This window comes from Giraffa tippelskirchi, chromosome 3 (assembly GCF_054371585.1).
Source record: "Giraffa tippelskirchi isolate mGirTip1 chromosome 3, T2T-mGirTip1v1.2.pri, whole genome shotgun sequence".
Lineage (NCBI taxonomy): Eukaryota > Metazoa > Chordata > Mammalia > Artiodactyla > Giraffidae > Giraffa > Giraffa tippelskirchi.
The window spans coordinates 91,104,914-91,123,748 of record NC_137277.1 but is presented as its reverse complement, the minus strand read 5'-3'; the positions used below and the strand labels follow the sequence as shown (position 1 = coordinate 91,123,748).

Here is an 18,835-nt window from a genome sequence, read left to right as displayed (position 1 = left end):
TTAGAAATATCACATTAGCATTGTTTCTCATTTTTGTCTTAGGACTGAATTCTCAGAATTCTATGCCGTGAAAAGCAGTAGGTTCTTAATACTAGAATGGAAAGGCCCACTTAAGAGGGATATTTTTAATCCACTCACTACAACAGGCTCCATTTGGGAAAACATTCTGAATAATCCATCCCCTCATCTTTAAAAAGAGATCTTGAAGTACATGGGGCAGATATTAGGATAAATGTGTTGTTGGTAGGAAAATGCCATTCTTCTTGTCAGAGTTTATTTTCACTCACCTATTGTATGGTTTCTGGGTTGTTGTTCTTTTTAAAGACTTTCATCCTCTCTTGCTTCATTTTTAACAGCTTTATTGAGATAAATTGCATACCATAAAATTCACCCATTTTAAGTGTACAGTTCAATGGCTGTTTAATATATTTACAAAGTTGTGCGGTGTTGCCACAACCTAATTTTAGAACTTTTCCATTCCTCAAAAAACCAAACCTTGGACCCATTAGCAATCTTAGGACCTTCCTTCTTTGTGCCATATTCTCACATTCGGGATTTGATTTTTATCCTCTCATACTTATTTCCTCTTCATTTTCTTTCTCTTGTATTTACACAGTACTGAGTAGCTCTTTGCATATTAATTGTGAAGTCCTAGCAGCTCTTTTCTGGAGTTGCTTCTTTTTTTCCCCATTTTAAGTGGTTTACATAGGGAAGAACAGATGGAGCTCCAAAAATCTGGTAAGTACTCAGTGCAATGCTGTGCTTAGGTAATTGCTTTCATATGAGAACGGCTGCACTGAATCTATGTCAAGAGTCTAAAGCATGCCTGACCTCCACTCCCTGCTGCCAAGTCTGATGTGGACCAGTAGGGAGCTGCAAGACAGGGTGTATCTTTCCACACACATCTGCTGTTGCAAAAAGCCTCACATAAACAGTCACACTCTATTAAGATTATGTGGATTTGAAACAATCTCTAGACAACTTTGGGTTGATAGAAAACATTTTTGACAGGTTGTGACATATCTGACATCTATATGTTTTAGACTCTTTAAAGGTGACCCATAATTATTTTCTAGCAAAATAGACATATTTTTATCAACTGTATGTCTGCATTGCAAAGCGTTTCTCATAAAAAGTGTTTTAAGCCTGACTTCAGCTTTCTGCCACATACATAATTTTTCAAGGACCTGGATTGCTATTAACAACCCCAACCTAACCTATATCTCTATCAGCACACAAGATTCTGATCAAAAGTATGTCTTGAAATGTTTTTTTTTTTTTTAAGTTGTGTGCATGGTTTTTAAATGACTATGGTAACTAAAGTAATCCAATCAAACTGAAGGAGTTTAGAGGAATGGATAACCACAGAATCAGTTCCAGAATCAGACAGCCCAGGTTATAGTCTCCTGAGTTAACCACATAACCTCCTCTAAAATGAGAATTAAGTAACGTGTGTTAAGAATAAAATGAGATGGTTCATGTAAAATTCTTACCAGAATTGACCGGCAGATATGAACAGTTCAGTAAACACCAGCTACTATCAGCAGTAGTATTGCCACTACTTTGCCATTCAAAGTAGAATACAATTCATAAACTTACTTTATTTATAAGTAAAATGACGAAGAAGGATGGCATTGTTCTATGCCTCACACCTTACCTTTCTTTTTGCCTTTTTGGCCTGGGGAGACAGAATCATTTCCTAGAAGCTCATTAGGTAATTAAAGATTAGTTTAAAATTAACATCCCTGAATATGCTTTGCAACTGGTAACCTCCTGCTACCCAGTCTCCATCTGTCTCCTCTCTTCCTATTCATGTCCACCTTCCTATAGCTCTGTACGTCTTGGTGAAACCATGTCCAGTTCTAACTGTTGCTTTTTAACCTGTACACAGGTTTCTCAGAAGACAGGTAAGGTGGTCTGGTATTCCCATCTCTTTCAGAATTATCCACAGAATTATCCACAGTTTGTTGTTATCCACTCAGTCAAAAGCTTTGGCATAGTGAGTAAAACAGAAGTAGATGTTTTACTGGAATTCTCTTGCTTTCTCTATGATCCAGTGAATGTTGGCAATTTGATCTCTGGTTCCTCTGCCTTTTCCAAATCCAGCTTGTACATCTGAAGTTTCTTGGCTCACGTACTGTTGAAGCCTAGCTTGAAGGATTTTGAGCATTACCTTACTAGCATGTGAAATGAGTGCAATTGTGTGGTAGTCTGAACATTGTTTGGCATTGCCCTTCTTTGGGATTAGAATGAAAACTGACTTTTTCTAGTCTTGTGGCTACTACTGAGTTTTCCAAATTTGCAGGCATATTGCATGCAGCACTTTAACAGCATCATTTTTTGGATTTGAAATAACTCAGCTGGAATTCTGTCACCTCCAATAGCTTTGTTCATAATAATGCTTCCTAAGGCCCACTTGACTTCACGCTCCAGAATGTTTGGCTCTAGGTAAGTGACCACATCATTGTGGTTATCCAGGTCATTAAGGCCTTTTTTGTATAGTTCTGTGTGTTCTTACTACCTCTTCTTAATCTCTTCTGCCTCTGTTAGGTCCTTGCCATTTTTGTGCTTTATTGTGCCCATCTTTGCTTGAAATGTTCCCTTTGTATCTCCAATTTTCTTGAAGAGATCTGGTCTTTACCATTCTATTGTTTTCCTCTATTTCTTTGCATTATTCACTTAAGAAGTCTTTCTTATCTTGAACTCTGCACCCAGTTGGGTATGTCTTTCCCTTTTGCCTTTTGCCTCTCTTCTCTTCTCAGCTATTTGTAAAACCTCCTCAGACAACCACTTTAACTTCTTACATTTATTTTTCTTTAGGATGGTTTTGATTACCACCTCCTAACAGTGTTACAAACCTCCGTCCATAGTTCTTCAGGCACTCTGTCTACCAGATCTTATCCCTTGATCTATTCCTGACTTTGATTTAGGTCATACCTCAATGATCTAGTGATTTTCCCTACTTTCTTCAATTTCAGTCTGAATTTGGCAATAAAGAGTTCATGATCTGAGCCACAGTCTGCTCCCGGTCTTGTTTTTGCTAACTGTATAGAGCTTCTCCATCTTCAGCTGCAAAGAATATAATCAATCTGGTTTCAGTGTTGACCATGTGATGATGTCCATGTGTAGAGTTATCTCTTGTGTTGTTGGAAGAGGGTGTTTGTTATGATCAGTGTGTTGTCTTGACAAATCTCTGTTAACCTTTACTGTGCTGAAAATGAGCAAAGAAACTAATCTGCCTGGTGGCTTAGAGGGGTTTAGAAGCATTCCCATATGAAGCCCCACCCCTACCCCCTTGGTTCTTAGGCAGTCAGGACCTTGGGGGATAGTACAAATACTCATAAATAAGACTAAGTTACAAGCATAGATTCAACACTTCCAAAATATCTTGAATTGATTGCTTTTCTGTCTATGATCATCTTACTGATTCTCCAAAACAAAATTTGTAGGAACAAGATTTATCCCAGTTATTGGAGTATTATGACCATAGTTCCTCTTCTTCTGAATGGTACTGTGAGTTTTCTGTTTCTGTAACCTATTTGTTCTTATAGAACCCATTTTCAATTTCTTTTACAGAGGACAAGTGCGCTTACAGATATACCCTTCACTTCTTTCAAGTAAAAGGAGTTAGGATTGCTCAGGAGGAAAGGAGTGGCATTGTTTTTATCACAGGGCCTGTGGTTGTTGAGGGAGCGTCACCTGGACCCTTTCCACAAGCACACAAAATCACAGCCAAATTTCACATTATCAGTGCTTCAACACGGATCTCAAAAAGATTTTGATGTTGATAAAGATGTAAAGATTATTTAGACATAATCAAGTTGTATGTCTCCTTTTATGGGAGAGAGTAGACATTTAGGGAAAGTTGGAATAGGAAAAAAATATATATTTGTATAGCCCCTTCTCCAATCTGAAGTGTCCTATTAGTTTAGAATTATAACTGTGCTCTTTGTATAATTACATCTAAAAAGATTCTCAAGTATGTAGACAATATAGTATAATATATTTACTAAATATACCTTCTTTTTAAATTTAATAATAGAATGGCAAGATACAGAATTTTAAGTTCTGAGATTTTGCTAGTTTGTGAAGAGCAAGGAAAATTATAACAACAATAGAAATCATTAAAAGTATACAATCATGTTTTCAGAACTTAGTAAAATCTGCAAAAATTTTTTTCCATATGATTAATTTTATGAAAATGGGTGTTTTCTGTAACCACTTGACATCAGAGGATATATTATTAGCTCTTTCTGCTGCTTCTGGATCTGATATTTCTCAAAATAAACCTGTCCTGTTGGGTCTCTGAAAATGATTGGATTGAGTCAAGCCTGTCTGTTCTTTTGGATGTTCATTTATTTATTAGTTGGCATAATTACAAATGAATTATCATGCTAAAAAAGCAAAACTGGAAGAACACAAGGCATGAGCAAAGAAGAAGAAGCATAAAGAGATTCTGTGCTTAGAGGAAATGCTTCTGCAGAGATATGTTTAAGAAATTCTTTATTTTTTTCCAGTTTCTTTGCAAATCTCAACATCACAGAACCCAAAAGTAAGATTATATCTCCTTCCAACAGCCTTTTCTTGTGCTTCTTTTTATCCCTCTCTGTCCTGAGTGATCTACTCAGCATGGTCCAATCAATAGCTCTTTCAGTTCAGTTCAGTTCAGTCGCTCAGTTGTGTCCTACTCTTTGTGACCCCATGGACTGCAGCACACCAGGCTTCCCTGTCCATCACCAACTCCTGAAGAGCCTTCATTTTCAACCCCATCAGAAGGACAGAGCACTTCAGGTACCAGCCACTAGATGGTCACCAAAAGGGGGAGCCAAGTACTCAATCCATCTTCCTTATCCTTGGGTATATGCCATGGTCTTCTAGAGACATCATTCTGCTTTGCCATTTGAAATCCCTCCATTGGATTCTGCAACTCATCATATTGCCCAGTGTATAGAAATATGTTTGGGGAAGATTTGTGAGGCTTCGGTGAAGTCAAGACTTTAGGCTGGGGTCCAGTTTGTGAACCTGTTATCATAAGCATTTTTTAATCATTATTCTAAAAATATCAACAACAAATCCCCCCAATCATATTTTCGTTGTTTTGTTTGTCTTAGAGGATCTAAAAAAGGAGTATTCCTTTCTTCCCCTCAATTTCTTCTTTCTTGTCTTTATTGTTTCCAGCACTTTCATTACTAAAAAGGGGATTATGACAATAACAAAGTGTACCATCAAGTCTGGGTACAGAAAATAGACAAAGAAAAAGCAGTAATTTATGGGGATGAGGGAATGTAAAGAAATATGGGTGAGAGACTTAGAGATACCTACACTAAGAACTACTTTTTCTATATCAGAATCAGATGCAAATGTGTTGATTCCTTCCTGTAAAAATAGTGGTGAGACAAACAAGATCATTTCAGACAAAATACAGGTTAACTTATTTAAATATAATGATCATTGTCTCTGTGTTTAGCACTTATGCTCAGTATAATTTCTCTTATAATTTAGAGATATGTAATCAAGTATTTATCTTTTACTGTTTCCTAGACCACTATACTTGAAGTTTTAGACTATCACCCCTTCTTAGCAAAGTCTATTTGAATCTCATCTGTTCTGACCCCTCCTTACAGAAATAATTTGATCTTCAGTCATGAATCTCCAGCAAGTGGGTGGGTGGTCTACCCTTTACATTGCCCTGGAATTGATAAGTGTAATTGGAGGAAAATCCAATACGGATCAAAGGCTATGTCCTTAAATTTCATCTCATCTGATTTGTTTCTATATATGTATAGGAGTTAAATGGCTCAATTTTTAAAAGCTATAGATGCATACTTTTGGGCAAAATGAAACTATTTAAACATCTACTTAAAGCAAATAGTTCTTTGTCCTTTTTTTGTAAGAGTCTCTTTTCAATTTTGAGACTTCTCTAACTTTTGTATTTTTTAAATCTTTGCATGTGATTACCAGTATTATACTGATAGAAAAGATGTTTCACTGAATCACCAACTTAAAAGAAATAAATAAAATTGTGCAGTTACCTGATCAACTAGTGAAAACCATATTAGGGGAAAAGACTCAGTGATTTTTTAAATCAAAGTGCAATAACAATTACAGCACATGACTATTAATTTTTTAATTCTTTGAAGGTGTTTCAGTGCAGTTCTTCAGCATATTTAGCTACTTGAGGATAATGACTCTCCTTTCTTGTTCCTAGTTTAAATGCACTTTAGGTACATCACAAGTGCATGTTGAGCACATAACTTACTGCTTTTAGGTGTTAAAAGCATTGATTCAATACTGATAGAATTCTTGTTAACCTCTGTACCATGGTATATGTTTGGAATTTTCAAATCTTCTGCAGCATTTTTCCCTTCAACTCCTTTTACTGATTAAGTCTGTGGGTAATCAACATGTAGAATTTAAAAATGGTAAAATTCTTAACAAATCGGATGTTAGAAAGTGTGAAGGGCCTTGTGCATTTCCTGACATATACAACACTCAGTCAGTGGTTGGTCTTTCTTTCTGTCTCCTTCAATGCTTCCCTACACTCTACCCCAGCAGATTACGAATCAGGATTCTAACTGCGACTGAAATTAGCTGTCATTTACTTACCTGATTTCTCACTTGAACTGATGACAAACTCCAGCTCATAATCCTCCATTCCTATTTCCACTTCATTATCTTTCCATTCCTGATATTACTAGTAGATACATTCACCAGTGCAGCTGCAACTAATTACCCTTTTATTTTTCAGAAGTTTCCCTCATTTTGAAGAAAACCCAAGTGATCAGAGTAATTAATTTGTAATCATAATTAATAATTACCCTGAAAGGTTTTATTTGCACAGATTATCTTGAAGTGCTTACATCAGAGCCAAATCTGTTTTATTGTACTTCCTTCTGCTTGGATTTTTATATAAGAAATTAAAATGTATCCCTCCAGTGAGTAAGACTCGTGACCATAAAGGCTCAGAGGGATGGTGAAAGAAGGAGGCAGGTTTGTATAACAGGAACTCTTCATGATCCTTTTAGCAAAGAAATTTTACTGTCTCAGTCTTCCCAAAGGAATTTGTAAAGTCAAATGAAACATATATTGCTAAGAAATAAGCCCAAATCAATTTCATCATAAGACATGAATAGTGTTTTCTACAATTAGTGGCATCCCTTTTCTTGTGTTTTTAACTGGCTTCTGTTTGATTAATAAGACTGCAGTGTTGATAAATAACACTTTCTTAGGAGAGTTAATGTCCTATTTTCATTCTTTTGGACATCTGCACCTCCGTCTACTCCCTGGGGACTTCACCATCCCATGAGGCAGAACCAGTCTCCACTAGCAGAAGCTGCACATACCATACACTCACTCACCTGGCCTTCCTGGTATCTAGGATTCAAGCTTATCAACTAGACTACACCAGTCAGACACCTCCAATTCAAGCTTTGCACAAGGAAGTAATGAAATGGCATGAGAAGCAAGAACTATGCAGAATCAGTTATGGTGATGGTTGGTAACAGGAGATTAGCCACATCAAGTTTCAAGAAATGTCATTGTAAAAACAGTATTCATGATATAGTATCAATGGCTTTGGCAGTGGGTGTGTCCAGTGTCATCCGCAAGGGTGGATTCACCAGAAGTTTCTGCAGCATTATTCAACGTGGTTTCTCGCTATAAAACTTCCAAGTCTCATTCTCTGAGAATATTTTGGGAATCTTATTCCTGGAGAGTCTGTGAAATACACTTCTACTGTGAATTGTTTCTTTAACAAAGTACCTTTCCTATTTATATCAGTTAGACTCTGATGCTTGACATTGGGAGCTGTGACTGATAATACATATATATTATATATATGGTGGTTTAGTCACTAAGTCGTGTCCGACTCTTGCGACCCCATTTACTGCAGCCTGCCAGGCTCCTCTGTCCATGGGATTCTCCAGGCAAGAATACTGGAGTGGGTTGCTATTTCCTTCTCCAGGGGATCTTCCTGACCCAGGAATCAAACCCGGGTCTCCTGCATTGCAGGCAGATTCTTTACCAACTGAGCTAAGAGGGAAAATTACAAATCTTAACATTCAATTTATTATTTACATGAGAGGCACAAAACAGGACCTTTTAATGAAAAGTTAAGTGTGAAAAGAATTATATAATAGTAGATCAAATCTCTGTGAACTGACTCTTCATTGGATATCAGTTCATGAAAGATGAACCAGAGAAAAACTAAATTGGTGATCCGAAAGCTACTCTCTGGCCATGCCTCTATAGAAATTTCCATGTCCTAGGGGCCAGAATGATTTTGAAAGGTTATAATATGCATAGGCACCTTTTTGCTTCTCTTTCAATAAACCTCACAAATCCACTTCTTCTCTGGTGGAAAAATGAATATACATATTGAAACTTGTTTTTTTCTTTTGTTTCTGGACTTAGTTCTATAATGAAAAAATTCATGGCAAAATATATTGACATAACCAGAGACAATCTACTTTCATTCAATCTTTTTTTTTTTCTTTTGCCTTATTTACTGTGTATCTTGAATTACTGGGGAAATAGCTGATGCAGAGTAAGTGTACAATGAATATTTGTTAAGCAAAATAGCAAATATTAATGTAGCACTTATAAGCCAAGTTTTCACATATGTCACTCAGATTCTCCTTGCAGTAACCTTCCAAGATAGGCAGTATTTCATCTGCCCCCTCCACACACACACATGCACACTTTTTTTGGACAAGAAATAAACTCATGGAAGAGCTAGGTAACTTGCCCAAAGAAAGTGAGCAAATGTGATCCAAACTCAAGAAGGCTAATTCCAGAGTCTGTGCCTTGTAATTTTTTTATTCTGCTGATAGTCACTAAGCATGCACTGTATGTCAAGCACAAAAGATTCAGTGATGAGTGTGATATTACTTTGCCCTCAAGAAGCTCTCTCTATCAGAGAGACAGACATATAACAAATGATTACAAGTGCAATATGGTAGAGTCTGTGATAGAAAATATAAATGAGGTTTGTTAGAACACAAAGGTCGTGATAAACTTTACTCTGGTTGAGGGATGATTGAGGAGAGGAATCTGAGAGTGGAGAATGCTTCAGCTGAGACTTAAAATATTTTTTTTTATGAATGTAGAACTACACTGTAGGTGAAAGAAACAGCTTATGCCACAGGTGAAATAGTATATTTATGAATATAGTGAAACATAATTGAGTCATGAGGCTGGAAGTGTAGCCAAAGCCTGCATAAGGGAAAAAAATTATAATTTTTATTTTATTCTAAGGCAATCAAAAACCATTGAAGAAAGAAACAAGGGAGTAAGATGAATAGATATGCATTTAAGTAATGTTTTTCCTGCCTGTATAGGATTGATGTAAAGGATGTCAAAGTTAGACTGAAGAAGATAAGTTAAGAGACTACTGAAATAGCAGATTAAATATATGAGGGCTTAAATGGATCAGAAATTCTAGAATAAAGGAGACATTGACTCAAAAGATAATTAAAGGTAGAATTTACAGGACTTTTACTGACAAATCAACTGAATATTGGTGAAGAGGAGTTGTGTAATGAAAAGGTAGAATTCTTCTGTTTCTCTATTTTGGTTTGTATTAATTAACATAATATACATATTACCCCTGGTTTTCTTTTAAGTTCTTTTCATTCTTTTTGCAAGATTTTTACTTGCAATTTCACTACTCCTTCAGACTCCATGTTTTAGCCTCTTTTATTGTACTTTTATGTTTATTTATATCCAAATGCCCTTTTGCTTTTAAGATGCCTTACTTCTATGTTAGACTGAAATGTTGTATACATGTATATATATGTGTGTGTGTGTGTGTGTGTGTATTAATATATAATGTATATATTATACTTCTACATAAAACTTCTAGGTGTCTTTTACTGAAAATCAAATGTTTTATGTATTCTGATTTTTTTAGTTTGTCAAATAAGTATTGCTATTTATATAACTAATAACGTTTGATGGCTCAGTTGAGAGTACATCTTTTACAAGTTCTTTTTATGAATCTTTAGCATTTTAGATGCTGAGATATGACTCTATAAATAACACTTTGGGGACAGAAGAGGACAGAATTTTAGCAGTGAAAGCTGGCATTACTTATTCAGAAACCTCTCTTTGAAGTCAAATATTTCTACTTTTAAATTAAGTATTTTTATTAAAAATGATGTTTTACTCTTTATAGCTAGGTGTGACCAAAGCATAATTGTTTTGAGTCAGGAAATAGTTGATATTAATTTAATGATAGCATTCAATTAAAGCATGAATTAGTATGAATTCAATAAAGTATGAATTCAATTCTCTCAGAGCCTTATACAACAAACCTACATAATTTGTGCATGTCTATATATTACAGATCTTGTCTTAAGAGAATTTCAAGTTAAGTGAGCCATTTTTATTCCATTAGATATATATGTACATATTTTTATATATTGCACAGATATAGAGATAGACAGATTATTGATATGTAGATAGGTTGGTAGATAAAACTTTTATTAAAACAATGGTGACAATGCCTAGCAAAATGCTATAGAGATAGGTGGGGCTCAGTAGCTGTTGGTAGAATAAATAAATATATAGATGAAGTGATATGAGGTCACTCATATTTAGAGATGCAGTAATTTCAAAGGAAAAAGTTGCTACTTTAATTTTTTTTACAAACGTTCTGCATCGTCAGTCTCTTAAGATCCAATAGTCTAACCAGCTTCAGGGAGCATTCATAGCTTCAGGCAGCACTATTACTAAATGAAGTAAAACTGGAGTCTTCACTTCCAAGTATACACAGTTATACAAAGGATCATGACTTACATTTGCCTTGACTCTTCTTTCCCCTTTATAGTGAAAATAAGGATAAAATATTATCTTTTATTGTCATCACAAATATCTCAACTTAATTTGTTGATGTCACAGTAATTCTGCCCAATGCATTCTACTGTTGTTTTTACATAATGCTTGGCAAAGCATTGATTTACCAACTAAATGAATAATAACAATTTATAAAAAATAAAAGAACATACAAATTAGTTTATCACCAATAAGATCTTTTATAAAAAGAACATTTGAAAATAAATTTTCTTATTTTGAAAGGTTCTTTACTTTTTGTATGTGTTTGCTGCCTTTGTGTATCTTTTGGTTTCTTGATACAGGCTTTTCTTCCCTCTAATGATTTCAGTTGCTCTTTATAGCACAACTGCACTGCCCATGTTCTTCCATAAACGTTCCAACTATTTGTAGTGTTATCAGGAAAACTCTGCTAAGAATACTTTGTCAGTGATTGACATATTATTGCTATATGCATCAGCTTCAGTAACCCCCCTACCAATTATGAAATGTTCAGTATTAAAGATTAGCAAGTGAAATATCAAAAAATAAAATCATAGGATTTTATAGAACTTTAATTTTTAAACTAGATTTTTATAAAATCATAAAGTTTTCACATTCCTAAGAAAAAAGTGATTTTTATCCATGCATTCACTTCTTGACATTTAGAGGTGGGGGAGCTACTCTCTACCAGGAAGATAAACATCAAGATTTGAAGATGCATGAGTTCAGTTAAAGGAGAATGTCGTATTATCAACTAATGACTGTGAAATGTGATAGGTAGGTAATAGAGACATGTACTGACCATATAGGAATATGATAATAAAAGCAAGAACAGGTAACTCTGTATAGAAAAGTCAGGAAAGGTTTCAAAGAAAAAACAGTTTTTGAGCCAAGACTCTGAAGTGTGTAGTGAATGAGGAAAAACCCTAACCTGAAGCTCAAACTATAGCGATATCAAATTTTATGCTGTAAAATTTTAAAGTAAATTTTTCTAAAAAGTGAAGAGCGAAAACTCAGGGCAAAAAGAAAACATGTTTGAATTCAAATATATCCAAATCTAGACAAACACAATATATCAACCACAAATTTTTATGTTTATCACTTAAAGAACTGATTGTTCTTTCAAGTCTTGAATCAACTGACATTTTTGTTAACATAAACAGCACATTTTTGGTATTATTTCTGCCTGTTTGACAATGGTACAAACCCTTCCTGGTTTTATTAAGAATGAGGTTAGTGATGGGTAAAACTGCTGAATTACTAGCATTGAGAATGAGCTATTTTTTCCACTTTAGTGAGGCAGTTATCATCTACTCTTCTGCCAGTCTTACATCACACTTTATTTTAATGGATGTACTTCTAAGAGTCACAATAATAGTGAGTCATCATAAAAAGACTCTTTTTTCTTCCCTTACTCATTATGGTAGCATCAGTTTGCGTTTTTATCAGTGGAAATGTACAATGCCTTTTCTTACAGTGATAAGAACAATGGCAAATTAAGTAGGTAAAGTGTGGAATCTTTCCTGTGCTGGAGAAATCCCCTTTGGAGAAATGTACATCCATGGAAACTTTGTAATATACTTGACTAATCTATGAGCTGATATCAGATTGGCATGAGTTATGCAAACATTATAACATTTTTTTATTTTGCCCAATGTTCTCTAGATTCCAAAATTAGAGCACATATATCATATGTTTCTTTATAGGGATGAATGAGAATTTTTTTTAAAAAGGTAAGTGCAATTTAGTAACTTACCCAAACTTATGACATACCTAGTATAAAGGAGGGCGTGAGTACTGATTTTGGTTAATCCACCTATGAACCCAAAATTGTATTTTTCTTCTTGCAGCCAATCTATATTTGACTTTAATTTTTAAGTATTAATACCAATTTCATGAATTGTTTCATATGAATTTATGTATGGTGTTCTGACCAGAATTCTTTACTGCATTTATTTGTGTAATTTGATTTCTTCCTGATGATTATGATGATCCATCCTTTTATCTAACCCTTCAGTCTATAGACACCAACACTTGGGAAGAAAGAAAGTCAGATTTAAAATCCAACTCCACTAGTTACAAAATATGAAACACAGTAAATAATGGAAACAAAATCTTGGAATATTTTAAGACAGGCTTTATGTAAATTACAGAAAACAGGGGGCAGTAAAATTGATGCATTGACACTAACATACCGAACTAGTGTAACAATTATAGTTCTGTTTCATAATAGCACATAAGTGCTGAAGTAGAAACTTATAACTCTAAACTAAATTTATGTATCCTTGTGCTGTTTATGTGTTTATGTCATGTTATCTCCCACAAGAAAATATGTTTAGAGATGATAGGCCTGGATTGTTTTAAACCAAGTAGATACACATTAAGTATAAAGTTTTTGCCCCAGAAAATGATGATTTTTTAAAAAATGTGTCGAAATATATTTATTTACTGTTTCTCTACTCCCAACATTTTGCATTTATCTTTCTCAACACACCAAGTTAACTTACTGACTTTATTCTTTCAGCCTGACAATTAGCAGCAAGTATCAGAAACTCAGATTTCTATGGTTCCAGGCAGGTTTGGTATTAAATATTAGTGAGTGATAGGAACAGTGACGAGCTGAAAAGTATATGTCCCCAACTAAGACAGGTGGCCACTACTTTGTCCAGCAAGCCACTGCCACATTGGAATGTGAATCTAGTGTTGCCAGATCTTCAAAATTTCAAACATAAGCAGGAATCGTGATTTTTTGTAGGTGTTAACTAGTTCAAAATCATTGAGTGGTTCAAATAAATGTGTCTCTGGGTCACAGCTTGTCATATGCGTCTCCAGGCAGAGATGTGATTCTGTAGTAATGATCAAAGTGCCCTTCAACAAGGATCTTGTCACTGATCAAGTTCCCATGTCCTTTGCTCTTTCACTGTTTAATCAGTACTTCCTATTTCTCAGTGTGTAAACAGCTCATAGAATATCCCCATTATGTGTTGATAGATAGAAAGATCTGCCATAGTTGCAAACAGTTTTTACACAGAGAAATGTTATTTGTACCCATGCATTGCTTTCTCTCTGTGGTCTTCAATGACAGTTATTATTCTCTCCGTGCATGCTAAGTCATTTCAGTCGTGTCTGACTCTTTGTAACCCCATGAACTGCAGCCTTCCAGGATCCTCTCTCCATGGGGTTGTTCTCCAGGCAAGAATACTGGAGTGGGTTGCCGTGCCCCCCTCCAGGGGATCTTCCTGACCCAGGGATTGAACCCGAGGTTCTTGTCTCCTGAATTGGGTAGGCGGGTTTCTTACCAGTAGCACCACCTGGGACACCTAGGTGATAACAATAAAAGATAATACTTTTATTATTTCCTCCAGCCTAATGTTATTAATAACCTTAAAAAAAAACTTGATTATGTACAACTTCTTATTATATAGAATTATGATTCTTTGAACTGAAAGGAAAGAATATGGATTATTTATTTTCGGTACTCCCTCTTGAGAAAGTAAAGTACACATTTGTTCATTGTTCTAACCCCAGGTCCTAGGACATTCTCAAGCAAATAGAAGGTTGAATGAAATTAATTTGTTAATGGAAGTTTTATTTTGTTTTATTCATTCATTCATTAAGTAAACTTTTCCTTAGCATAAACTATGCATCAAGCATGTTAATAAATATCATTTGATAAATGACTAGAGCTGGAAGTGCATTCTGCTTGGGAAAATATTACACTGGTCTTTAATTTAATGAGGTATAATTTAAATTTTTTCAGGTACCTTTTCAAATGCCTTTTTTGGATATTCAGTTATATCTTTATTGAAGTATAATTGAAAAAATTATAAGATATTTAAAGCATACACAGTGATAATTGGTATACTTATACACTGTGAAAGGATTCCTCCCATCTAGTTAATTAACACACCTAATGGGATATAATCTACATTTTAAAGTGCAAACATAAATTTTGGCTTCAATTCTCTGTAGGACTTTTGAGAGGTTATCGATTTTTTGTCTTAATTCTCCTTCCCAGGGAAGTGTAATAAGATCAAGTCATGTTTTTTACATATATATATATATATATATACAACTTCCCTGGTGGCTCAGTTGGTAAAGAATCTGCCTGCAATGCAGGAGACCACCTGCAGTGCAAGAGACCAGAGTTTGATCCCCGGGTCAGGAAGATCCCCTGGAGAAGGAAATGGCAACCCACTCCAGTATTCTGGCCTGGAAAACTCCATGGAGAGAGGAGCCTTTCAGGCTACAGTCCAAGGGGTCACAAGATTTGGACACGACTTAGCAACTAAACCACCACTTTATTTACCTTGACCCTATATACCAAATAGACTTGGGGGAAAAAAGCCGAACACTGCAAGTATACTAGGAAGAAAAGAAAAATCACAAGTCAAGATCTCACGAATTAACTTTAATATAAACTTATTCTTGGTTTAAAGGTTTAGAACTTAATCACTTAAAACTATTTAACTCCATGTTTAAAAAGAAAAACTTTAGTGCTTCTATTTGATTAATAATAATAATTCACCTTTGCTCACTTGACTATTCTTTAGTAAGACAAAATTTTTATTGATAAAATCCCATATCAAAAGCAATACTTGCTAGTCATGTAGATTATCAAAAGTAAAGTGAAATCCCAACTTCAAAGGTGTTCAAATAGATGTGTTCTTGGAGAGTCATCTGTTTACATTCTATTTCTTGATGGTAAGATTTTTAGAAGCATGCCAAATGCTTCATATCAATCAATCATATATTTGTGTCAGAACCCTACCCATAGTAACAGCAGGGATGGATCACCAAAGTTAGTAGCAGTTTCAACCATCCAATTCAGTCAGGATCACCTATGCTAACTTAACTAAAATCAAAAGTAGCCTGATGTGTGACGATGGAGATATACTAGCATAATATGGCCTGTTTATATCGGTTTTATGTAATGGTTATACTCTTAAATTAGACTCTAGATCTGTCACCAAACCAGAAGGTCAAGTTGAACATAGGAATGTCTTTCTGTAACATGAAAATCTGGCTTATAAACAACAATATTAATATATTTCTTTTTCATCAAGAATTTTCATTTTATTTTTGAGATTCATCTTTGTCATATAGAGTATGAGTTGCCTCATTAACATTTGTTGCTTTCTAAGGGTGGTAAACAGAATACTGGCTCCTGAAGATACCTGTATCTTAATCCTCAGAATTTGTGAATATGTTAAGTTATGTGACAAAAAAGAATTAAGGTTGAAGATGGAATTACAGCTGCTAAGTAGCTGACCTTTAGACAGAGAGATAATCCTGGATTCTGTGTATTAGTCCAATGTAATCACAAGGGTCCATAAAAGTGAAAGGGGGATCAGAAGAGAATATCAGCAAGATGGCAGAGTGAGAAAAAGTTTAACTAGAAGAAGGAGGCCATGAGCCAGTGAAAGTGATCAGCCTCTAGAACTGCTGGAGGCAAGAGAATGGATCCTCCCCTAGAGCCTGGAGAAAGGAATGACACCTGCCAACACCCAGCAAGACCCATTCAGCGTTTCTGACCTATACAACTGTAAGATACTAAGTCTGTGGTCATTTGTCACAACAGTGAAGCAAAGCAATATACTTAGGAAACAATTTTTTTCAGAAGTCTCTTTCACTGAAATTGCACTAATAAAATAAAAATTAAAAATTTCAGAATTTGCTCAAGGCATTGTCTATTCATTCATTCATTTTCAGGAGGTAATCCGTAGCAGCCAGGTCGACATTTCAAGAAGCAGCCAGGAAATGAAAAGAAATGAACCAGAAATTTCCGAAGCACACAAAATTGATGTTCTTGGAACAGAAATGGTAACTACTTACAAAAAACACTTCCCACACAGTTTACAGAACTGTGTGGACATTCTGATCTTGTTGTAAACAATTGGTTTTATAATCCTTTATGTATGTAATACCAATACACATCAGGATCTCTTTCCCCACTTTGAAGTCTTTGAAATATAAAATGAGCACCCTAAAAATATAAGGGTACTTTAGGTGTCCATTCATATATGTTCGGTTACAGCATGAGTTCATGCATTAGAATAAATGATCAGTGTTTTGTTTTTTTTTTTTCTTTCCACTATCAAGGTAGCTTTTTTTTTTTTTTTTATAAATTTATTTATTTTAGTTGGGGGCTAATTACTTTACAATAATGTAATAGTTTTTGCCATACATTGACATGAATCAGCCATGGGTTTACATGTGTTCCCCTTCCTGGACCCCCCACCTACCTCCCTCCCCATCCCATCCCTCTGGGTCATCCCATTGCCCCGGCCCTGAGCCTTTGTTTAATTCGCATCTCTCTATGTGTACTGAAGTCTTGGATGAAAATCACTGTGCGATGTAGAATACATGTGCAATCCTGAAATAACTGATTTCTTAAAAACAATTATTTATTTAAAATTATCTTTAAACACAGGTCTCTCATCTTGGAAGGCACACTGAGGAAATAAACCAAGCTTCTCAGCTCCATCAGTATGTTCAAGAAACAGGTAAGAATCTGATATTATTTGATTTGAATATACCTTTTTACTGTTGATGCTTCTGTGTTTGAATAGAGGACTTCCAAAGCACAAGCCTTCCCACTAAATAAAGTTAGTAACTATTACTCATGATCCTAACGGAGACAGGGCAGTATTTCTATATATAATTAGGTTCTGTCTATGCTAAGAGATGCAATAAGCTTCTAAAATTGTTCATTGCCCTTCAACCTTATGATGTATCCAAAAAGCCTAGAAGGTGATAAACCAGTCACCTCTGAATTGTTTTTGCCTTAGGGATCTAGAATAAACTTGATGTTTATCAAGCTCCCTGGGAACAGAAAAGTTATCTAGATTGTATTACTTTTAATGATAGATTCAAGCATGTTTAATTCTCCAGCCTACAGATATGAGATTAGATTCCAGGCAAACTTGTGCAGATCTGCATAAAATGGGTACAGAGTGTCTTGCCTGCAAAAGGGGAATGAGTTTTGCTGTTCCTAAGCGCTAAAAGGGAAGATTTAAGCCAACTGTTACCCAAATGTTACTTAACTATATCTGAGTTTGGTTTTATTGTAGATTTGCTTAAGGAAGTAGATCCTTTTCTGTTCTTCTGCTGTTCTTTTCTTGTTTTATAACTTTTATTATTATTTGAGCATAACAGTAAAACATGCTTGTAGAAAATTTGGAAAATACATACAATTAAAATAAATAACAGCTTCATAACTTACGACTTTCCATCCAGTAACCACCATCATTTTTCTTCCTATATTTCTTGACATTTACTAACTTACCTAATGAAGTAGTGCCATATATATACACTTATATCCTGAATACTTTTACTTAACTTACAAGAAGTTTTCCATAGTATTATAGTGACTTCTCAAACATCATGTTTATTAGTTACATAATATCCATGGTGTTCTTTTCTGTTTATAGTCATAGATACACCTGAAGATGAAGAGATTCCAAAACTTTCAACTAAGCTTTTAAAAGAACAATTTGAAAAGTCTGTCCAGGAAAAGGTCCTTTATTCTGACAAAGAATTGACCCCAGCCAAGCAGATTAAGGTAAGATCATTTCTCTGCACAGAGACATGTTAAGTATAAAACCACATGTAAACACATAACATTTTCAAATTATTGAGTGAAGAGGTTTTTCAATAGCAAAAAATATCCTGAACCAGTACTTATTCTGTTCCATAAGAAGAATATTATTCTACATGAGAAAAGCAGTAGAGAGAATTAAAACTTTTCTCACTAAAGCAAATTAGGGGGAAAAAAATTATGTATGCACTTAAGTTTAATAATTAACATTAGATAAAGTAATAAAGCCAGTTTTTAAATGTCATCTACTTACTCTGTTGTGTTTAAAATTCCAAGGAAAACAAAACAACCCTCAAAAGTACTTTAAGATTTTAATTGTTTCCCTCTAGATTACTCTGCATAGCACATTAAGTAAAGAAGGGAAGACAGTCAAGATTATGGGTAAATGTTAAAATACTGAGTTCCTAATGTATTGAATAGGGA

The 18,835-nt window shown here is 34.8% G+C and overlaps 1 protein-coding gene across 7 annotated transcripts in view; it reads left to right on the top strand.

Moving 5' to 3' along the window:
* XIRP2 (xin actin binding repeat containing 2) overlaps nt 1-18,835 on the top strand; it is a 712,110-nt gene that overhangs the window by 674,695 nt on the left and 18,580 nt on the right. For all 7 annotated transcript variants that reach the window (XM_081582634.1, XM_081582632.1, XM_081582630.1 and 4 more), the window contains 3 exons: nt 16,525-16,635; nt 17,246-17,318; nt 18,246-18,376. In XM_081582634.1, coding sequence (XP_081438760.1) covers nt 16,525-16,635; nt 17,246-17,318; nt 18,246-18,376 — 315 coding nt within the window. The remainder of the gene's footprint in view (nt 1-16,524; nt 16,636-17,245; nt 17,319-18,245; nt 18,377-18,835) is intronic.